The sequence below is a fragment of the Mus pahari genome, chromosome 1 (genome assembly GCF_900095145.1).
Source record: "Mus pahari chromosome 1, PAHARI_EIJ_v1.1, whole genome shotgun sequence".
In the NCBI taxonomy this organism is placed as follows: Eukaryota; Metazoa; Chordata; class Mammalia; order Rodentia; family Muridae; genus Mus; species Mus pahari.
In genome coordinates, this window is record NC_034590.1 from 148,523,739 (window position 1) to 148,547,994 (window position 24,256).

Consider the following 24,256-nt stretch of genomic DNA (forward strand, 5'->3'; position numbering starts at 1 on the left):
AGGCCAGCCTGGTCTACCATGTGAGTTCCAGGACAGCCAGGGCTACACAGAGAAACCCTGTCTCGAAAAGCCAAAAAAAAAAAAAAAAAAAAAAAAAAAGAATCCATCCCTGAGAGCTTGTCTGATGCCCTGGATTCAATCCTCAGAACCCCACAAAGGTGCAAGGAAGAGAACCGACTAACTGCACTGGTTGGCCTCTGACTTCCACACATGTGCCATAATGCACATGAACACACACAAATAATAAACAAGTTTTACAAAGTCTGTCTTCCTTTAGTCTGAGTCTGCAGTGCAGCTCACAGGTAGAGAATGCGCGTGGAAGGCTCTGAGAGCCCCAGCGCCAAGGATGAAAGCACGGATGCTACAACGCCGTGTAAGCCTATTTTCCTGCCTGTGCATTGCTCATTTGCCTGCCCCAGATCTTCTGCTCTGCTCAGCACACCATACTCTTTCTTGTTGACGCGCCTGCTCCTCCTGCTGCTCAACAAAGAATCATGGTGCCAGCTCCAATCCATTCTCTTCTCGACTATGGAACTCCACCCATTCCATTCTACACCAAAGCCATTTATGACACTGTGTTTAGTCATTAAAAACTAAAGTCTGTGAAAAGCAAGACCCAGGACTCCAAAAACTAAAATGCACTTGAAAATAATCTAAATTTACTAAATATAAAGACATTTTGGCAACTATAATTGATTCCTTTATGAAATAGTATGTAATGATCAAAATCTTCATAAATTTAATGATATAAAATTGTAAAAAAGACCTGAATAATGTTCACAAATTACCTCTACTATGTCAAACTTATTATACATACACATAAGAGAGACAATTGAAGCCGGGCAAAGGTGCTTTTAATTTTAGTCTCATTACTCAGAAAGCAGAGTATATAGTGAGACCCTGTCTTCAAAACACAAAAAATACAAAAGGAAGGAAGGAAGGATGGAAGGATGGACAGAAAGGTGGATGGGTAGATGGATGGATGGACAGATAAGTGGATGGGTAGATAGATGGATGGACAAATAGATGAGCAGGCACATAGACAGATGGACAGATATGTGGGTAGGTGAATACACGGGTAAATGGATGAATGGAGGGACAGATGGATAACTGGACCAGCAAGATGGCTCAGTATGTATGTAAATATTTTCAAAAATTATTTTTAAAAATTGAAAATATAGCCGGGCATGGTGGTGCACACCTTTAATCCCAGCACTGGGGAGGCAGAAGCGGGCAGATTTCTAAGTTTGAGGCCAGCCTGGTCTACAGAGTGAGTTCCAGGACAGCCAGGGCTATACAGAGAAACCCTGTCTCAAAATACCAAAAAATAAAAATAAAAATAAAAAATTGAAAATACTTTAAACTATGAAGATTTTCTGAAAAGTTTTCCAAACACTACACATAAATTTAACCATTGTTTTCCTTTGGTTTATGTGTTTACTCTCTGTGGGCATATCATATTCTATTTTAGGCCTCATTATTTTCTATTTTGATACATGTCTAGGAGTGGAATAAGACCAGAACAAGGCTCAGCTTCATCCCTAGTTGCCAAGCCCTGGCAAGCCAGGAAGTGTTTGCAGAAGTCAAATTACTTTTCATTGGTAACTACATGCAAACTCAGCAATAAACTCATTATCAATTATCTACAACTGAGAAAAACTAATATATGTAGAAAATACTTATGTATTTAAAGTGTCCCAGGTTACTGCCACAGGCTATGGAGACACTGCAGTAAAAAGGCCCTTTGCCCTAATGTGGCAGAGCCCTCACATACAATAAAGTGAGACAAAATTGCCCACTTCAGAGTGTCGAGTGCTATAAACAATGCAGGCTGGGGAGGAATTGGAGAAGGTCTAACTGAAGCAACGAGGGACAAGACCAGGAGCAAAGAGCTGAGGAAGAACAACCAGAGTTACAAGGACTGAGCTTCCATTCCTACTGCTGCCTCACAAACTGCGTCTTAGTGAGGATCATTATCCCTAATTCACAAGGCCTATAAGGGTTAAATGAGATGATTCCTGTGAGTCCTGTGAGAAGAGTGAAGCCAGTGTTGGCCTCCTGGTCTACTGAATCTGTGCTAGCTGTTTCTGTCTGGAGAGGAAAACCAAAGTGATATAATACCCAAAAGACAGAATACGTGAATGATGATTTTGAGCAAACATGCCAAAAAGAAGTCAGTGTAAAGTTTTCAGTTAACAAAAATGCTATGACAGCTCACTCCCCTTCACCTTTTGTCTGATTCTATTAGGGAACCACAAATGATGCAGTTGCCGTGGACCATAAACCTCACTGGTCCTCTCACTTCAGTCCTCTGGGACCTAGTTTATAGCCCATTGCTAAAGGGAGAAAAACACTGCCAGACTATAAAAGAGGCACTTCTGGGCACATCCAGTTTACACACATACACACACTTACACACACTTTTACTTTACTTGATTTATTTGCATAAACATGAAACTTCGTGAAGTGTAAAGATTCTTTCCCGATCTTTTTTAATTTTTGTATAATATGGAAAGTTTGTGTTGCTGCTGCTGTTTTGATGATGATTTGAAATTTAAAACCTAGGTCTCCTGGATGGAGAGCAGGGGCTCAGACTGTCAGGGCACTAAGATGCATCTTCTAAAGTACTCTCCTCTCTCATTAGTCTTCAGACTCTATTATTCAAATAAGATTCAAAGTCTCCCCCTCCTGCACACAAGAACACAGAATATACCCCACTATCGTGAAGCAGAGAAGTCCTCACAAAGACTGACTCTACTGATGTCTTGATCAAACTTTCTATTCCAAGAACTATGAAAAAACAAATTCCATTGTTTTTAAATTTAAAAATATTCTAAGTCCTTTGCCTGTTATAATTTTGCCTCCTAGACTCACACACTGAAGAGCTGTCTAGCTGAAAGGTCCTACTATCATCTGCTTTTAGTCAAACTGTTAAGCCAGCATTTTCTCCAGAAGCATCACTGGTCCTCTCACTTCAGTCCTCTGGAACCTAGTTTATAGTCCCTTGTTAAAGGGAGAAAAACACTGCCATACTATAAAAGAGGCACTTCTGGGCACATCCGGTATATATATATATATATATATATATTTATATATATATATGTATATATATAAATATATAAATATATAAATATATATGCATGTATATATGTATATACACACACACTTTAGTTTTACTTGATTTATTTGCATAAACATGAAACTTCATAAAGAAAAATAGGATTTATTCCAGGGATCTGAGTTATTACAGTATTTTAGTTCACTAGTATTATAGTATTTTACTCCAGTCTTTTACTGCTGTGAACAGAAACCATGACCAGGGCCAGTCTTATAAAGGACATTTAATTAGGACTGGCTTATAGGTTCAGAGATTCAGTCCATTATCATCAAGGTGGGAACATAGCAGCATCCAGGCAGGCATGGTACAGGAGGAGCTGAGAGTTCTACATCTTCATCTGAAGACTGCTAGCAGAATACTGGCTTCCAGCAGCTAGCTTACACCCACAGTGACACACCTACTCCAATAAGGCTACACCTAATAGTGCCACTCCCTGGACCTAGCATATATAAGCCATCACATCTCCTTATGATTTTTAAAATCAGGTTTATTAATTACTATTATGTTGGTGTGCATGATGAAATCTGGGGGCAGAACACTTGCTATGGCCCACATGTAAAGCCAGAGAACAGCTTTATGGAGCAGATTCTCTCCTTCCATCTCTGTGTGTGGATTCTTTGGACTGAACGCAGATCATCAAGCTCCTTTACCCACCCAGCTTTCCCATCAGCCCTCTAAGTATTTCTCAGAGTTATTAGAGTAATCCTGACACTAACTCTACTCAGTTCTATTATTAATAATATGACTTGGGAAGTCAAGAATAAACCAGATCACCATGACAGAATAAATTAACTCCTAAAGAATAAAGTGATTGGGCTGGATAAGGTGCACACACCTTTAATCCCAGGACTCAGGAGGCAGAGGCAGGCAGATATGAGCTCAAGGCCAGTCTGCACAACATAGTGAGAGAAAAGGGAATATCTCAGCTAAATGTGGTTGTGTACATCTGCAATCCCAGCACTCTGGAATCTAACCGAAGAAGTACCTTGTCTAACAAGCTCTAGACTACATAGCAATGCGTACATAGTTTCCTCCCCTTTGTGTGTATTAATTCTATAATCATTTCAAATGATATAAAAAGCTCATTTGTGTCTCTCTTCTGAGATCTGCCCACAGAGATTTATGTCATAATACATATTATTTCTAAGAATTATGTAAAAGTGCACTTGGAAAAGAAAAAGAGGCTCTACTCCAAGGATCTGAGTTATTATAGTATTTTAGTTCACTAGGACTTTCCTATTTCAACCATTAGAGTAGTTTCACTCGAGGAAGTTTATCCAGCACATATATAGACCACCTAGTAGTACATGTCTATAATTTCAGTATTCAAGAAGCTAGGGTAGAAGGAATACTACAAGTACTCCTTCAAAGCAATCTGACCTACACAGTTTTAAGTCATCCAGAACGACACTGTGAGACCATCTCAAACACCCACATGCAAGAACACATATGTGCAACACACACACATGCAAAGAGATGAAAATAGGTCATTTGAACTCCCACAGAACAACCTACCTAGAAGACTATAAACAACACTTATAATGAAGGAGCTAGAGAAAGTACCCGAGGAGCTGAAGGGGTCTGCAACCCTATAGGTGAAACAACAATATGAACTAACCAGTACCCTCTGAGCCTGTGTCTCTAGCTGCATATGTAGCAGAAGATGGCCTAATCGGCCATCACTGGGAAGAGAGGCTCCTTGGTCTTGCAAACTTTATATGCCCCAGTACAGGGGAATGTCAGGGCCAAGAAGTGGAAGTGGGTGGGTAGGGGAGCAGGGCGGGGGGAGGGTATAGTGGACTTTCTGGATAGCATTTGAAATGTAAATGAAGAAAATATCTAATAAAAATTTGAAAGAAAAAAAAAACAACACACATGGGAAATTTATGAGTCTGCCTCCCATTGCAAATTCAATAACCTCCCCAGGAATGTCCGCTTGATTTATGACTACATTACCTAAATCCTCAAGTTGTCCAACTTGTCAAGAATCAAACTACAGACTATCCTGAATTCTATTATTTACAACCACACTGGCCCCTCCCCATCAGAAATACAGATATAGCCTCTAGAAAGTATTGCAAGTTGTAGTTTATACAAAAGTTAACCACTTTCCAACATGCAACTTTGGAGTATACAATTTAAATCCCTAATGTTTCAGTAGCATAGAAAAATCTAGTATTTCCTAGCCTCACCCCCCCCCTTTTCTGTATAATGAAGAAGAGTTGAGTTTTGGGTGTGTGTGTGTGTGTGTGTGTGTGTGTTTGTGTATGTGTGTGTTCCTGTATAAGGGTAAATCTGCACAATATGGCAGACATTTTTTTAGTCTGGCTCTTTTGTTTGTTTTTTGAGACAGAATTTTTCTGTGTGGCTCTGGCTGTTCTGGGACTCACTCTGTAGACCAAGATGACTTCAAACTCAAGAGAGCTAGCTGCCTGCCTCTGCTGCTTCTGCATACTGAATGCTGGGATTAAAGGCATGCTTTACCACTGCCCAGCTTTTAGTCTGGCTTTTACACTGGTGCGAGACACTGAACTTAGGTACTCACATTTGAGTGGCAAGCACTGTACTATATCATCTTCTCCCAGACCCTTTCAAATAGAATATAGATAATGAGCCTTTGCTCTCAACTACACAATAACAGGTTCTGAAACAATCTGGGATTAGCTATATCTTCTGTAGTTTTGCATTAGAGCAGCAATAAGAATAACAACTAATAACCAGGCTCAGTAGTGCATACCTACAATCTTACCATTTGGGTGACAGAGGCAGGAAGATAAGAAATTCTAGGCCAGTTTGAAGTCAGCCTGGGCTCCATAAGACTGTATAACTGGTCTCAACAACAAAGAAATCAACTAGAGGCGAACTTCACTTTTAAATATCATTCCTTCTATCTTCATTTAAAGACAAATATAAACTAGACAATTAATATTCCTTCCTGAAAAGATAGTTAATCTGGAAGGTATCTGGGAGCTTTTTGCTTTGGTTTAGTTTTTGAGATAGTCTTCTTTAAATGTATGTATTTGGGTCTGGATGTAGGTTTGTGGACATAAGTGCTGGTACCAGCTGAAGGCAAAGGTGACAGATGCTCTGGAGCTGCAGCTATGTCTAGGTGGTCAGACGCCACGTGACACGAGTGCTAGGAACCTAACTCTGGTTCTCAGCAAGAGCCATCCCTCAGCCCCATTTGTTTGTTTGTTGTTATTACAGGAGAATTTAAAAAAAAAAGATGTTCGTTATATAAAAATATTGAGTTAACATATTTATTTTTAAATGCTTTGGGGGAAGAAGGTAAAATCCAGGCTTGACACATGCAAGGCATGCATACTTCTATCAAGCTACATAATGGGTAATATGTATAATATTATTTTTTGCCCCACCCACAACTCATGTAAGGAATTTCTTGTTAACACTGACATTTAACTAGATACAAACTAAAAAAGACAGAATTTTCTATAATCGTATCTATGTTGGAACAAAGCAAGCAAGACAGAAAGATGTAAGATGGGAAATAATTTGAAAACTTTCCAAAAATATATAAATGAATAGGGAAAGCATTGGTGACTACTGGTTTAAGTGGTAATGTGTGCATCACCAATATAGTTTTCTTCTTCTACCTCTATAAAGCCTTAAAGAGCCTCAATTGCAGGTGGTACCCTAGTTAATGTCCACCCACTGCTCTCTTATAGCGTACTCAATAAACTATTCTTTTTTAGGCAGGGTCTATTTACATAGTTCTGGAGGTCCTGAACTCACTATGTAGATCCGGCTGGCCTTGAACTCATAGGGATCAACCTATCTCAGCCTGGGATTAAAGGTGTATGTCACCACAACTAACTCTCAATAAACTATTCTTTAAAAAGTTGTGTGGGTCAGACATGGTGACACACCTTCAATCCCAGTCGACCTGATCTATGTAGAGTTCCAAACCAGCCAAACCAGGGACAAAGCAAGACCCTGTCTTGAAAAGAAATAAATTTATACAATATAATACAAACAACTATAATTGTAGTCTCTTCAAAATGTCAAAGATTTGATCTCTGATGCAACTTTGAATAAAACATTTACTTTAGAAATAACATTTTTATTGTTATATAACTTGATCACATAATTAAAATAATTTTTTGAGTCTCCAGGGACCCTCATAAAACGAAGTATAAAACCAGTCTAGGTGCCTTCATCTACACTGTACTAATGTACAGAGGCAGTACGGAGGAGTACAAGCAGTCATAACTGAAGGTAGAGGGCTTAGATTTTCTATTGTTCGGTTCTGTTTTATCCTGGCTATCTTGGAATTCACTGTGGAGACCAAGCTGGTCTCAAACTCACAGAGATCTATCTACCTGCTTCTGTGAGTGCTCTCATTAAAGATGTGTACCCCACTGGGCAGAGTACTCTGGTTTCAAATCCCAAATTAGTGAATTACTATTTATAAGATCTTGAGCAAACAATACAAATGTACTGGCCCTGAATTTCCCAATCAACATCAGGAGGACAAAATCTTTCACCTCAAAAAAGCTACATGTGAAATGATTGACATAGGGCCTGGCCCATAGGTAAATATTGCATTTTCAACTGGACCACCAGGTGGAGAGGCTTTGATAACTGAAAATACTATCACACAGAAAAAAAGAACACACAGAATTATATGGGAGAATGCTATCATAGGAAAGAATATATGTCATTATACAGTAGTTTGAGATATTTAGATTGTGTTTATGCACTCATCCTATTATGACAACACAACCCTAAGCAAACAAAAAAGAAGGATAAATAATATTACACAAAATTTTGGAGTTATTCAATAGATGGCACTGAGTGAAAACCCTGGCCATTTATACTATGATACATTCACACAGAGACACTGATCGTCATGACAGTAACAATTACTGTAATCCAAGTCAAAAGAAAGTATCATTTCCATTTTATAGATGAAGAAATATTCACATAATCTGCTCACATAATTGTGATGCAGAGTTGAATCCAAACCTTACTTTTGACCTAATCTACCCACCTGAACTTGGGAAAGTCACATACTAGAAACCTGATTTTCTACTCTGTAAAGTGAACTGTATGGTCAGAGATTAAATGCTTTCAAAAGTCCCTTCTAAACTTCCTTGTACAACGATGCTCAAATATGAATTTACCACATAGACAGAATACCTTCTAGCCCTTTCATATACATAGGCTCTCCTACCTCATAACACAGAGTGGCACATGTGTGTAGTTCCCTTACTAGAAGGGTCCCACTGTTCTTGAGCTCTGCTGACAAGACACATCAAGATGTGCCAACCTAATAAAGAACTTCAATAAAGCCAGGAGTGGTTGTATTTGCCTATAAACCCAGGGGAAGTAGGAAAACTTTGAATTTGAGACTAGACTGTACTGAATGGCAAGACCCTGTTCCTCTCCTACCTGAGAATGGGGGTACACACCTGTAATCGCAGAAACTGGGACACAGGGAGAAGAGCAATAGGACTTCAGCACCTACAATAAAGATGGGGATGGAGAGAGGCAGAAAAAAGACATATTCTAGGGTTGGTGAGATGTCTCAGTGGATAAGAGCACTGACTGCTCTTCTGAAGGTCCTGAATTCAAATCCCAGCAACCACATGGTGGCTCACAACCACCTGTGATGAGATTTGGTACATCTGAAGTCAGTGGCCATCTAGTCTAGCACAGTGTCATGTTCAATGAAAGACCCTGTCTCAACAATTAAAGTGACCGACCAGCAAATAGAGGAAGACACCAAAAATTGACCTCTAGCCTCCAAGTTCATACACAAGGGTGAACAAACCTGTGAATAAACAAGTATACCCATACACATACACAAAATAAGCCTCATTAAATAGTTCTGTCACAACATCCCTTTGAAGTTCAAAGAGAACCTGACTTAAATGAACTGACAGCTCCAGCACTACAGGAAGTCACAGACACATCACAATAAAATTCTAGGATGCCAGTGATGTCACTCGCATCTCAGAACCTTATTTACAGAAATGAAACAGCTTTTAGATCTAAGTAATCCCCAAGGCAGCAGCCACCCCAAGGCAGGAAAACCAATCCCACTTATTAGACTAAGAAAGCCTGTGTGTTTTAGAAAGCCACACTGAAAACAGTGATTGCTTTACAAAACAAAGCACCTAATAAGGTTACTGTGGTGGTAGGAGATGACAAAAGAGAGAGAAGTAAAACTGCAAACCAAATTATGTGCTTGAAGCCAGCCTTCAGGAAGCTGAGACTGAAGGATCTTGGTCAGCCTTGGTTATATAAGCAAGTTTGAAGTCATTCTGCACTATTAAAAAGCCCCGTCTCGCAAATAAACACACTATATAAGATACTGTCTTGAAAAGCAAACAAACAATTTTTTTTTTGCCAGATATAATGGCACATGCCTTTAATACCAGCACTTGGGATACAGGAGGCAGAGGCAAGCAGATCTCTGAGTTCCACGGCAGCCTACTTTATGTACTGAGTTCAAGGACAGCCAGGAATATCTATGCAGAGAGACCCTGTTTCAAAAACAAAACAAAACAAAACACAACAACAATAACATAACCCAGACTTTTCACAATGTTGGCCAAAGCATCCTCCTGCCTCCACCTCTTCTGACTGAATACAGGTATGCACCACTCAGTATGCACCACTCAGACTGTTCTCAATACAATGTTACTTAAAAACCATAAAGGTCTAACTGGAGAGGTGCAGCGGGTAAGAGCACTTACTGTTCTTCCAGAATCCAGGTTTAATTCCCAGCACCCACATCTGAAGGTTACTGAACATAATTCTAGCTTTAGAGAATCAGATGCCCTCTTCTGGCCTAGGCAGGTACCTGCACATACAAGGCATATACTCTCACAGAAAAATACATATAAATAAAAAAAAAAATCTTAAAAAAGAACTGCTTTAAATAAGAAATAGAAATGAGACACAGAGTACATATAATTTTTCTTGAAGCCAAGCAAAAAATGTTTAATTTTAATCAAGTGATTCAATCATTTTGCCCACTCAATAATATTTCCATCTATCACAATAACAAAAAAAGTACAAAGTACAATTGTGTTTTGCCTTAGAAGCATCATTGGCAAAGGGTTTATTGAGAAACACTAGCAATCCTAATGCTACTACTACTCCATACAAGGGATTGGTGAAGAGGGAGGGAGGGAGAGAGGGAGGGAGTGGGGGGGGGAGTACGTATTTTCAAACATATGTAGAGGCCAGAGGTCAGTGTCTGGCATCCTCTTCCTCGATGAAAACTCAGTTTCTGAGACAGGTACTCTCACTGACCTAGAGCTCGATGGCCAGAAAGCCTTGGGAGATCCTTCTGTCTCCATCTGCAGTGTACTAGGATTACAAGCATGAGCCACAACACCTGGGGGTTTTTTTTAATGTGGATGCTTCAGACCAAAATTCAAGTCCACATATGTTTTTGTGGCAAACACTTTAGCAACAAAGCTATATCTCAGGCCCCTCTCCAAGATTGGTGAAATTTTGGATTATGTTCTTTCTAACTTCTTCTCTTCGTCCTCTTCCCCAGACTTTCTTTTTCTTTCCTGTTTTGTTTTGTTTCGTTTGTTTATGAAGACAGGGTTTCTCTGTGTAGCCCTAGCTGTCCTGGAGCTCACTCTGTAGATGATACTGGCCTTGAACTCAGAGATTCACCTGTGTCTGCTTTCAAAGTGCTGGGATTAAAGCTATGCATCACCATAAGGTCCAATCCCCTTTTAAGGAGCCAGATTCGACATCTATTAACTAATCCTACTTGCTTGGGGGGCTGAGGTGAAAGGACTATTCGAGTCAGGTTTTCAAGGACAGCTTGGGCAAAGACCTTTTGTCTCAAAATAAACAAAGAAAAAAACTGTATTCAGATTAAATAAACTTCTGAGAGTTCAAGAATTTAGACAGATGGCTCAGAGAGTAAAACCCCTTGCCTTAAAAAATGATCAGAGTTTGATGCCAGAGCCCACATAAAGGTGAAGGAGGGAACGGACTCCATAAGGTTTCCTCTGATTGCCAAACATGCACCCGGCATCACACACATACAGACTCACAAGTTCTTCAAACATTAAAAAGGAATATAGCCAGGCATAGTGGTGCACACCTTTAATCCCAACACTCGGGAGGCAAGGGCAGGTGGATTTCTGAGTTTGAGGCCAGCCTGGTCTACAAAGCGAGTTCCAGGACAGCCAGGGCTAGACAGAGAAACCCTGTCTCAAAAAAACAAAAAAACAAAACAAAACAACAACAAAAAAAAGGAATATAGATTATCTTCTCTGAATGGGTTTGGATAGAAAGCCTCAGAATAAAAAGAGAAACTGTCAAGGCAGACAGCCCCTCCTTCCAAGTACCAACTACAGCAGAGCCTATCCTGCTCACCTCCCTCTACCTACAGAACTAATCCCAGTTATGAAAATAAACTTTAGAATGGAAAGAAACAAGCTATGAAAGTGGCAGCAGGAATCTGTAACTCTAGGAGGCGGAGGCAAGAGGATCGGGAGTTCAAGGTCATCCTCAACAAACAGCACATTCTGAGATGAGCACAAGCTATATGAAAGCGTATCCCAAAATCTAAAATTGTGCCTTAATATTAAAATACCCTGTTCCTGGAGGACCCTTTTGAAAGCATGTGAGAGCCTTGCTCACTGAAGCTTACTTAGGACTAAGAGTGTGCTCAACATGAGCAGGAACTAGGCACTAGCCTGAGCACCACCCGGAAAAACCCAAACCCAAACAACAAAACTCCCCTAGACACAACTTGGAGGTTTCATGGGTCTCCTTGAACTGTTAAGAACAAAAATTCTTGCTCTAGCCCAGAGACATCCTTTCAATAATCCCATTTCCTTCGAAATGATACAACCCACCCCCAAACATCGGAAAGGTAAAAACCAGCGAACTGACAGCTCCATCTGTGCCAGGTGGAGCCTTTTCGACTTCTGTCAAACTGCCAGTCTAGCATCTGTCAGCAGGGGCCAAAGGATTCCTTTTCTTTCCTTTTTGAGACAAGATCTTGTAAGAAAAGCAGACTGAGCTGGAACTCCCAATCCCATCGCCCAGCCTTGGTGGTGAACACCAAGCTTTTACCACCACACCCAGCCTTTCTCTTGTAAGGAAGCTTATGGACAAATCACTTCACAGGTCCAGGGTAAGTGCCTATTAGACCCCAATGAACACACACTCAGCTCCCCTTTCTGATCCAAAGGCCCAGGATCCTGTCTACTGCTGTGGCTACAGACTACATGAGAAAGCAACAGAAACAAGGGCACTTTGTCCATTCAATCTTTTCGTCCGGAGCACTTCCTGGATTTTTCACTGGCATTTAATACCGAGGGACAAGACTCATTTTTCATTAAAGTTGCAAGACTTTCACTTTGCCCAGTTTCAAATGTTGTAATTGATCTGCATTGTCTTAAGTAACCCAACTGGTGAAGGACACTGCAGCTTTAAATATTTCAGTGCTAGTTAGCAAATAGACTCCATTGCAATATGGCTCTGAAGGTCGTGTCCTATTGTCTCTCTCCTCTGGGGGGAAATTTTTTTTTTAAAACCTTCTTTTAAGTAACATAGGAATAGTTCCCCCTAAAATTTCCACTCTTTCCACTTCAGTTCCTTATAGTTCCGGGTATTCATTGGATTCTCACACTCGTAAATTTCCTGGCAGGGTAATATGCTGGTTATTAATGATTCCAGCACCTTAGACATAAACACATGGGTTCACATTAGTTTCGTTGGGCATATGCAACTATGTGAAATAGCCCCACTCACAGGCTGTTAACAAACCAGGGTGATTTGGGCGTGGATGGCTTTGGGTCCGCACCTTGAGCCTAGTATTGCGTAACCTGAAAATGTGTAGCTACTTAAAAAGAAAGGAATCTCAGCCTACTCCTCCTGGGATTACTCCCGCACCTGACTATACACTTGCGGCTTAATTTGTCAAAGAAGGCCGAAATCAAAAGCACAGCACAGTGAAGGAGGAAATGAACTGGGGGGGAAAGCCCTTTCTTACCCTCAAGCAGTCACCATGTCCACTCAACTTCATCCCCACCCCCACCCAGATTGTATGGAATAGCCCCTGTGAACCAGAGGATTTGAAGGGGGTGGGGGGTGCTGGAATTTGCTGTGCCTTCTAACAGCGGGTGGACCGATTAAAATAACCAGGAAGAGGGGAGAAACATGCGGGAAGAAGGAGTGTGCAAGAGCCCAGGGACTTTACCTGAAAAGGCAACAGATTGTTACCATTATCGGTCCGGAAAGCGTTATCCTCCATCCAGGACTTGGAGGTGAGCGGGGCTGCACGAGGGAACTTGGGTGGAGCGATCACATTGCTGGAGAAGGGCTTCTTGAGCGGCGAGATGGGGTTAAGCGGGGAGGGTACCCCCACACCTACACCCACGCCCACGCCGACCGCGCGGCGAGGGTCTCGGCCCGCCTGCAGGCCACCCCACGGGTTGGACGGAGCACTCCAGGCGGCGTTCACGCTCTGGTGCGTGTTCCAGCTGGACGAGGCCGAAGAGGCAGCGGCCGCGGCCGCAGCAGCCGCGACGGCCGAGGATGAGGACGGCTTGCTGGTCATGATGGGCTGGTGGCCGTAGGCAGCGGCGCTCCTCTGCGCATAGGGCGCCTGGCTGGGGCTGGCGGGCGAGCGGCGTTGCTGCGAGGGCTGTGCCTGCGGGGGCTGTGCGGGCTGCGGCGGCTGCGGCGCGGGCGGCGGAGGCTGCTGATGGTGCTGGGTCTGCGCCAGGCCGATCTGCGGCGAGAAGGTGCCTCCGAAGACAGGGTTGACGTGGTGCGGGAAGTTTTGGAAGAGCATGGTCCCGTTGACTGGGGTGATTCCCTGGAAGAAGCTGTCCTCCACCGCGTTTGTAGTGCCCGTGGACCAGGTGCTGCCGAAGGACGGCGACAGCGACGCTCCGGGCGCCGCGGGCTCCTGCGGCGGCGGCGGCGGCTGCTGAGGGGGCTGATGGAAACTCAAGCCCGGCAGGAGCGGCGACTCCATCTGCATCTTGTCGGGGCCGTTGGGGGCTGGCGGAGCCGAGGCGGGGCTGAGGGCCGGCACTGCGCTACTGTCTTCGGGCTTGGGGGTCTCTGAGGAGAGGGGCGTGGACGGGGCTTCAGCTGCGCCGGGCTCGGGCTGGAGCTGTTGCTGCTGCTGCTGCGGCTGCTGCTGCTGCTGCTGCCGCTGAGACTGGGGTTGGGTTTTGCTTTTGTCCATCAGTAAATCATCCTGCATGGTTTGCGCAGCTGAAACGGGAAGAAAGAGAGATGCGTTATTGTCAGTGTGATCATGAATGCCCCTCACTGAAGCGGGAGGGTGTTTTACTTGCGAAAATCCAGTGCCACCGCCACTAGCCAATTGCAATGCAAATCCATAATCTCGCATTTAGAAGAACAAGTCGGGCTGGGAGGGGGGTGGGGGGAGCTGGAGGGATCGAGCAAGGTCTCTAAAAATACTGTGAGAGCGTCTTCACCCTTTCTGACGTCTCGGTCCCTTTTCTGTGTTAGTGAGAGATGTGCTTATAAGACAGAAAGACAGCAATTTCGCCACGTCTCTTTTCCCTTCACCGGAACTCAGAGCGTTCACCCTGCAATGAGAAACTGATTCTGGTTCCTGTTTTTTCCTAAGCACCACCCTCCCCCAGTTATTTGCATACGTCAATAAATAGTGCTGCGTCCTTCAGCAAGGTTAAAAAGACTAGGTACAGGACCCTCTTTCCCCTTCCCCAGCTGGAGCACTTAGAAACCATTTTTTTTTTTTTTAAAGCCGACTTAGCCCTCTTGATTAGCAAACTGCCTTCTTGCCTCGGATGATTGTTTCATTTGGCTGCAGCGAACCTCGAGAGACAAAATCTTTGGCATTTGTTGGAAGAACTCAGCTGCACAATCATTCTCTGGCCTCTCAGTAGCGGCAGCTACTCCATTTTGTTAGGAGACGTTTTAATATAAAAGAAACCTCAGTTTTTAGAAAAATGAAAATCGCCGGGCGTGGTGGCGCATGCTTGAAATCCTAGTACTCTTGAGGGAGAGGCAGAAGAATCAAAAATTCAAGGTCAAGCTTAACTATTTAGCCAGTTCGAGTCCAGTATTGTATATAAGAAACCTGACTTAGAAAAGAAAAGAAAAAGACAGGAAGAAAGAAAGAAAGAAAGAAAGAAAGAAAGAAAGAAAGAAAGAAAGAAAGAAAGAAAGAAAGAAAGAAAGAAAGAGAAAGAAAAAAGAAAAAAACCTACTGAAACCTTTAGAAGTGTTTGCTTCTTATTACTCTAAGGATTGTGGGTTTTCTGCTTATTCTCCAATTTTCTCCTCTCCAGTTCTGCCGCCCAAGTGATTTACTGACTTCTTGGCATTTCAGGTCTCTACGGGAGCCTGAGAAATTCTCTGCAGAGTGGAGAAATGCTTCTGGTTGGATTTGAGGTCAGAGGGAGGAAGGTGGGGAGGGAGAAGGGGAAGGAGTTTGTGAGATGGAGAGGGGGCGGGACTTTAAAAATGCATCTGAGATTTAAGTAGACAGTCAAGATAATTCTGGGGTTGCCAGATTTTCATTTTTGAATCCTCCTGCTGCTGCCTCGGTCACAAGACTGGCAAATTTAGAATCCATTCTTTTATCACTAGTATTAGCAATGAAAGACTATGGTTTGAGGACCCTGAATTACCATATGCTAGCAACTGTTAAAAATAGAGGAGTACAAAGTCCCAAATTCTCATACATTGTAATTATAGTACATTATCCTCACTGCTTCATTTAGCCATATAAGGAGTCTATGGTATTTTCCACTTCACATAGAAGGGCTATATTCACCTCTGTCATACAACCTGTTTTCTTACCCAAGGATAAAAACAATAATCATTCAAAACCAAGAGATTTCTATGCATGTAGTTATCACTGAATGAGCTTGTCTCAAAATGTTTAATTGCTCTAAAATTGCAAACAAATATTTTGAAATGTTAAAGGAGCTATGACCAAACATATAATTATTTTTAGATGATGATTCAGTACAATTGCAATAAAGTTATTAATATATTTAATATAGTTAATTAACTCATATACTGGAGAAGCATCTTCCTTGGGACATTTGTAAAGGGCATTCAGAAACACACAACAGTTCTGCCTTTGGACTATTCAAAATAACAACTCTTAAAATGGAGGTGGTATCGCTCTTAACTTACACAAAGGAAAACAGACAAGAAGTTGGATTCACAGTTCTTTTTTATTAGAGCTATGATTAAAGTACTTAACAGATGCCATCTTTCATTTCAAAGTTTTATATAGGAAGAGCTTGGTGAGCTTCAGGAACCACTTCCTTCTCTCAGCCACCTGACTTCCCTTTTTATTCCTCTCTTCCCTGCCTCTTCCCCTCCCTAAAAAACCCCAGCCCAGTGTAATAGAGCATGCACCAGGGATTGCCTGCTCCTATCAATAAAGCCTGCTTCAGATTGTTTTTCTTTTCCTCGGTTCCCTCTATCTAAAACAATGGCTTTGATTAGTGTTATAAATAGAGCACAGAGAGGAGAGTGGACCTTGGAGTCAGACAGCACGAAGTTCCATCCCTGCCAAAGAGGGTGGTCACAGAGACATTCTACTTCCTTCTTACAGTGCTGCAGTAGACCATTGTACCTCTGGAATTTGAGTGCTTTGATAAGCTAGAACTTTCTTTACAATAGCTTTATCATCATGGCTGAAATATGTACTGGATTATAATTTCAGTATCACCCAGCTATTCTTATTGCTTGTAGTCAACACTTTTGTTAATGCCTTTAGCTTAAACTGCATTAAACCCCCAAGCCAAAAAGTAACCTAGACTCGGAATATTTTATAATGGCTTTAACTAACAGTAATACTATAACATTAAATTCTCAAAATATTCTAACAAAAACACTCCATGTTTTTCAGAATGCTCTTTAAAAATAATACAAATTTAACTTTCTGTATTAAATTCACTCGGTCAAGGTCAAGACCCACCTTTTAATAAATATGATCTTTTAAACAAAAGCTAAGTCAGTGACTAATATAAAATTTACAAAGTCAATATGTAACATCCTTAAATAACTGCCTGTATAATTTGATTTGGAGGTTTTTTTTTAATAGCAAAGTCTGAGAAATAGATTCCTGTTTCCCCTCCCCCACCGCACACAATAGACCGGCTTTTACATGCAATTGCCCAATTTCAAGTAATTAATTCATAGCAGCAGTTACCTTTAAGTGTCCAGTTTTTAAAGATCGATAAAATTGAAAAAAATGAATAGTATTTATTTCTTCTTTCGGGTTGATTATGTGACCGCTCTGGAAAAGCACTTTGACAACTGTAAGAAGAGTGGGCATGCGCACACAGAGAACTGTGGGGGCTGAAGTCCTTCACACGGTACTCTGCCTCTACCGGGCTTCAGCACGTTCAGCCAGGAAAGGAGGAAGCCTCGTAAATACAGATTCCAAGGGGGAGAGTTTGTGCCCGGATTATATTATCGCCTCCTAACCAACATAAATCAGGAGTTGTTGAAATAAAAGAAGGAAAAATAAACTGGATTGTCAACTTGATTTAGGAAGCAAGGCTAAAAGAGAAAGTAGATTATAGGACTCAGAATAAATAGATCCAGCAGAGCTACCTTAAATGGTATTATGATGGTAATGGCTGGGTAGCCAGCACTAGGAACCCTACCAGAGAGAGAGATCAGGGTGTGGAAGAAAAAGAATAGATGGAGAACCACTAGGGAATGAAAACACTTAAAGCCCCTACCCCTGCTGCTTTTCTGCTTTCCTGGCACAACAGACAGACAAGATAAAACTGCATAGACTAGGCTAATCTGGATCCTCCAGCCTCGCCCTCCTAAAAACTGGGATTATAGGTATGTACTGCATACCTGCCTAAAGGAAACACCTTTAATACAGAATCTTTAAGCATACCTTAATACTAAATGTGCTACTGACCTTGAAGTCAAAAATCCGTTTTAATCACCAATGCTGGCCGCCTTATGTACCAGAACCGATGGATTGAGATGGGGCCTCCCTATGTATGTACCCCTAGCAGTCTGGGAACTGGCTGTGTAAATCAAGCAGGCTTCAAAAGTGAACCAATCTTCCTGCCTTTGCTTCCCTGGTGCTGGAATTAGAGGTTTGTGCTACCACACCCAGTTCAGGATTTCTTTGTATTTAAATTTTTACTGGATGAGCAAAGCCCACATTCATAATCCTAGCACTGGGATCCCAGGCTGGGAGTTCTGACAGCCAGGGCTATACACAAACCATAAAAGGGCTGAGGAGATAAATTAGTTGATAAAGTCTTTGCCCTGAGTGCACAAATGTATAAGAACCTGAGTTAGAGTCCCAGAACCCATGTTAAATAAATAAATAAATAAACAAACAAAAAGCAAACACCTAGGCATGGCAGCATAGCACTCTTATAAACCCAGAGCTGGGGAGGTGGGAACAGGTGGGTCCCTGGGTCTCTCTTGCTGGCCAGCCTAGCGTAATAGGCAAGCCCAGTCCAAGTTGAGCGGTAGTCTTTAAAAAAGTCTATGGCCATGTTACCCTGACCTCAACCTATCTATCTCTTCTCATCTAAGCAGGGCTTGGTTAGTACTTGGATGGGAGCCTGCCTAAGATAACCAAGTACTGTAAGCTCTTGGCCTCCCAGTCTTTCCATTTTGGCTACAACCTAGGGCCACTCTAACATGTCCCCACCCATCTCTACCCCAGAAAATAAAATAGCAGACTGCTCCTGAAGAAGCAACCTGAAGTTGACCTCTGGCTTCAACTAGCACTTACACACATATGTATAACCCCCACATACATAAACACTCATACATATACACATGCAAAAAAAAATCTACCTGTATGTTGATTCAACGCACTTTATTTTTAACCTAATAAAATGAAAGTGTACCTTGCATTATTGATATAGTAATCAAATAAAATTCAATTCTTAGCTGGACATGGTGGTGCACGCCTTTAATCCCAGCACTCGGGAGGCAGAGGCAGGCAGATTTCTGAGTTTGAGGTCAGCCAGGTCTACAAAGTTAGTTCCAGGATAGCCAGCGCTATACAGAGAAACCCTGTCTCAAAAAACCAAAAATAAATAAATAAATAAATAAATAAATAAATAAATAAAAATTCTTTCACTGCAAAATAATATTTGATCAGATGGGCTGGTGAGATGGCTCAGTGGGTAAGAGCACCCAACTGCTCTTCCGAAGGTCCAGAGTTCAAATCCCAAAAACCACATGGTGGCTCACAACCATCCGTAACAAGATCTGACGCCCTCTTCTGGAGTGTCTGAAGACAGCTACAGTGTACTTACATATAATAAATAAATAAATCTTTAAAAAAAAAATATTTGATCAGATACTAATTAGTAAGTAACTTAAAACCTTAGGCATATAACTACACTGGACAATGACTTTAAGCAGGCTGGTAATGTGTATGAGATTACACACACACACACACATATACATATATGCAGGTACTAGTTAGGGAGAATTGTATTGGGAGATACTTGGTTTGTGCTGGCTAGCCTTGAACCTGCTATGTAGCTGAGGATGCTCTTGAATTTCTGATCCTTCTGTCTCTACCTCCCAAGTGGTAGGATAATAGTTGCTACCATACAGAGCCTTTAATTTCTTTTCATTAACTTGGTATATGATTTCCCCTATTTTTACCTAATTTTTCCAAGGTCATTTCTTGCAACATATTAGCATCAACTGTCATTATGTATCGCTCCTGAAAGCAACAGCTCAAAAGCTAAGTTTGCTCACATAGGCACAAGATAATATTTCTGTGGGATCTGGTTTCATGCAGTTCATCCAAGGGGTTCAGAGTGAACGTCAGTTAATGACTGTGCTGATTGAACTTAAAATTGAAAATACCAAGCATCATTTACAACTGTCATAATTTTCTATTTCCCTTCCTAACTTGTAAGTTAAAAGGACAGCGTTATCAAACACTACCAATCCCCACCATTAGTAGCCTAGTTATTTTGTTTGTCATTCCTTCCTTTTGTTTTTGGGTTTGTTGGTATTGTTGTTGCAGTGAGTTTTGGGTTTTGTTTTAAGAAAGAGTCTAACTGTGTAGCCTTGGCTGGTCTAGTATTTTCTATGACCAGACTAACCTCAAACTCAGAGAGATGCATTTACCTCTGCCTCTCAGTTACTGAGATCAAAGGTGTGGGCATCACACAGATTGTTTTTGTTTTGAGTCAAGGTGTGGCCTGGCCTGCAACTTGCCATGTAACCAAAGCTGACTTTGAACTTCAGGTCCTCCTTCCTTTTCCTCCCCCGATTATGTGCTAGGATTACATGTCCCCACCCATCTCTACCCCAGAAAATAAAATGGCAGACTGCTCCTGAAGAAGCAAGCTGAAGTTGACCTCTGGCTTCGACTAGATCATTACTAGATGATGTACTGCCACATCTAGTTTATACAGTGCTGGAATGAACTTGGGACTTCATGTGTGCTTGCCCCGAGTTCATTCCAGCACTGTATAAACTAGGCGTGGCAGTACATCATCTATCCTCAAACTCTGTTCAGTTATTTAAGGAATATGAAGTTATATAAGAAGGAAAAAAAAAAAAAAAAAAAAGCCAAGCATGGTGGCACACGCCTTTAATCCCAGCACTTGGAAGGCAGAGGCAGGTGGATTTCTGAGTTCTAGGTCAGCCTGATCTACAGAGTGAGTTCCAGGACAGCCTGGACTACACAGAGAAACCCTGTCTCTAAAAAAAGAAAAGAAAAGAAAAAAAAAAAAAACTAACCCTAATAATTTAGGTAGAAGTTAAATGCAGTGGTGTATGTCTGTAATCCCACCCCATCAGAGGCTGACACAGGAGGATTCATACTAGCTCCAGCCTTGACTATAGAGACTTTGTTGCCTAGCCCACGATCTTGTACCACCCCACAAAAGATTTTGTCTATTTTTTAACCATTCAGATGCATGTTTGAAACAGTTTACTTGAACATTTAGTAATCCAACTAACCTCAAGTGCAGATCTACTGGTAATTCACAAGCTAAAAAAAACATAAACTCTGGTGAGTGATAATGAACACTGGCTGGAAACTTACTGTACTTAAGAGTGAGTAATTAATCTTTTTTTGTTTGTTTGTTTGTTTTTTTGTTTTTCGAGACAGGGTTTCTCTGTGTAGCCCTAGTTGTCCTGGAACTCACTCTGTAGACCAGGCTGGCCTTGAACTCAGAAATCTGCCTGCCTCTGCCTCCCGAGTGCTGGGATTAAAGGCGTGCGCCACCACGCCTGGCTGAGTAATTAATCTTTGCTTTTCCCCCCCTAAAATGAACACTCAGACCTAAACAGAAAATAGCTCAAGCAAGAATACCAAAGAATACATACCAAGCAAACACTGGAGGACCCTCAGCAAGGACAAAGTTTCTCTCTCTCTATTCAAATATTGGTTGTGTGTGTGTGTGTGAGTGTGTGTGTGTGTGTTATTCATGTCTGCATGTGTAATCACACATGTAAAGGCCAGAGATTGACACTGGTTTTGTTGTTGTTTTTATTGTTCTTCACTTTATATTGAGGCAAAGCCTCTAGCCTTACACTTGATCCGAGGACTACTGTCCTCAAAGTACACCCGTGCTGCAGGGACTGGGCAGTTCTATCCATCTGGTCAGGATAAGCTTCAGAGAGCAGAAGTGAATAGAAGCAGATGATTCAGAGGTAGAAAGGTATTCCAGGATAAAGGCAGAGACATGGTTATGGAACTGCCAAGGTTGGCATGGCTGGGGAAAAAAGTAGAAGAATTTTATAGCTTATTTTTATAGCTTATATTTTATTTTTTAAGGATAGTTTCATGAAGGCCATACCATGGAAAACCCACATGTAAATGATAATTCAAGATTTAGTATGGAAGCCACATTTGAAAGGGTACTGTATGAGAGACATATATATTACTGTAGGTAGTTAAGGGACAGGATTATATTGGCTGAAAATAAAGAAGAAGGGATGCAAGCAAAACTTGAGGCAGAATGAACAAGTTTTAGTGACTAATTAGACTCTTTCAGTGAGGGAGAAGAGGAAGGACAGAATCCTGCCCAGATTCTTATCTTAACACTGAATGATGAGCCTGAGGGCAGGACCATAAAACAGGATGGATCAGCCACCAGTGTGGTTACATAGCAAGTTCCAGGTAGGTCAGGTGGACACACAAACTACACATAGACAGAAACCTGCTTACTTTTTTAGTGTTAAGAGTAAAAACCCACATAGTGAAAGATTATATACAAAAATTAATGTCAAGCGCTCTCTCTCTCCCCCCTCTCTCATCTCCCTCTGTATTCCAATGAAAAGCTTGTAATCTGTGTATAGAGGAGTCTTACAAATCAACAAGGGTAGGGATGAGACTGACAACCAAAGAATCCAAGTGGACAAGGGATATGAGAAGATGCTCTGCCGCACTAAGGGGAGAGGTAATGCAGATGTGCTCCCCGAAGAGCTAGAAAACTGGATCTTATGTCACCTACCCTGTACAGTGCCCCCAGATGTATCCACAGAGCTCCCCATGCCTCATATCCTGATCAAACGCTTTTGCTGAACTCTACAACTCCTGTTTAACAACTCTGAGGCTCCTTCACTGTTTCATCCCTCTTGCTTTAGCCTCCGAAATGCTGGGATTGTAAGCACAGGTCAGTAGGTCCAGTAGCAAAGATTCTTTTTTCCCCTACCCCCACATAGAATTTCTCTGTGTAGCCCTGGCTGCATTGGAATTCTCTCTGTAGACAGGGCTGGCCTTCAATTCAGAGATCTGCCTGCCTCTCCCTCCTGAGTGCTGGGATTGAAGTCGTGCTCCACCACACCCAGCTAAGCATAATCTTAATTAGTCCAGCTTGTTAATTTTATGACTATCATTTTTTTTAAAGATTTATTTATTTATTATATGTAAGTACACTGTAGCTATCTTCAGACACTCCAGAAGAGGGCATCAGATCTTGTTACGGATGGTTGTGAGCCACCATGTGGTTGCTGGGATTTGAACTCCGGACCTTCAGAAGAGCAGTCGGGTGCTCTTACCCACTGAGCCATCTCACCAGCCCTCTTCTGTTGTTTTTTTGAGACAGTGTCTCATGTAGCCCAAGCTGTCTAGGAACTTACTGTGTAGCTAAGGAAGACCTTGAACCTCTGGTTCTCTTACCTCTATCTCCTAGGTCCTGGGGACTATAGGCTTGTGCCTGTGGTAGTCGCCTAGTGTAATTATCCTTCTAAATGAAGTGTAGTTTATACTAGAAATTTGGCTGTTCTATATAAATATATCCTTTATCTGAAAATCCACCCATTCATCCACTTCTCTATTTATATACGGAGCTGGGAATGGTGGTGCATATCTATTATTTTCAATTCTCAGAAGGCAGCCTGTGTTCACTATTATTCTGCCAATGCTGTTCCTAGATACCTGAGAAGCTGAGATAGGAGGACTACTTGAGCCCCTATGTTTGAGACTAACCTGAAAAACATAGTGAGACCCTCATCTAAAAAGAAAGAAAAACCTTATACACTGTCCATGTTTATTTATAAGCAGTATGGTGCTAGTAAGGAGAGAGGAAAGCAGCCCAGAAAGGTGTGCGTGAGTGTGCTGCTTCATGCCTGGGAGGCAGAGGCTCAAGGCCAGCCTAGGGTACAGACATCCTGTCTCAAAAAAATGTATTTGACTATTTTGGTTAAATACAAAATGGGATGTTAGAAAGATGGCTCAGTGGGAAAAGCATGTGCTATACAAGTATCTCCAGAAGCCATGTACACAATAGGATGGCATGGCAGCTTGCCTGTGGCGCTAGAACTTAGGAGACTGAGATGGGTTCTTGGAGTAAGCAGGCTAGTTGGACCAGCAGAATTAGCCATCCTAGGAACATGCCTGTTCTTGGTAAACTAGCCACCGTAGAGATGCTGGATGGGCGTTTGTTGACCAATCAAACAAAAAGGTATATTTGCACTCATGAAGACTGAATTTTTTTCAAGTTACATTAGATGAAGAAAAACTCTTAATATTCAATGTATTTCAAAAATACTATGTTTAATGAGCATAACATAATTTTAGTATGACTAGTCTATCCTTTCTCCTGCTGTAGGATATTTGTCTCTAGGTTCTTACTATTTTCTAAACCAATTGTTTCCTTGAACCATATTTCTTTTTTCTTTTCTTTTTTTTTTTTT

General features: G+C 41.7%; 1 protein-coding gene across 14 annotated transcripts in view; it reads right to left on the reverse strand.

The window, feature by feature from the left end:
* Window positions 1-24,256, reverse strand: part of Cpeb3 (cytoplasmic polyadenylation element binding protein 3) — a 173,298-nt gene that overhangs the window by 132,952 nt on the left and 16,090 nt on the right. For 6 of the 14 annotated variants that reach the window (XM_029536987.1, XM_029536993.1, XM_021193125.2 and 3 more), the window contains exon 2: window positions 13,326-14,353. In XM_029536987.1, the coding sequence (XP_029392847.1) occupies window positions 13,326-14,342 (1,017 nt within the window). In that variant the 5' untranslated portion in view covers window positions 14,343-14,353. Of the gene's footprint in view, window positions 1-13,325; window positions 14,509-14,580; window positions 14,734-15,339; window positions 15,638-17,303; window positions 17,409-24,256 lie in introns of those variants that run through there. The other 8 variants (XM_029536999.1, XM_029536985.1, XM_029536983.1 and 5 more) reach the window with 8 other exon arrangements.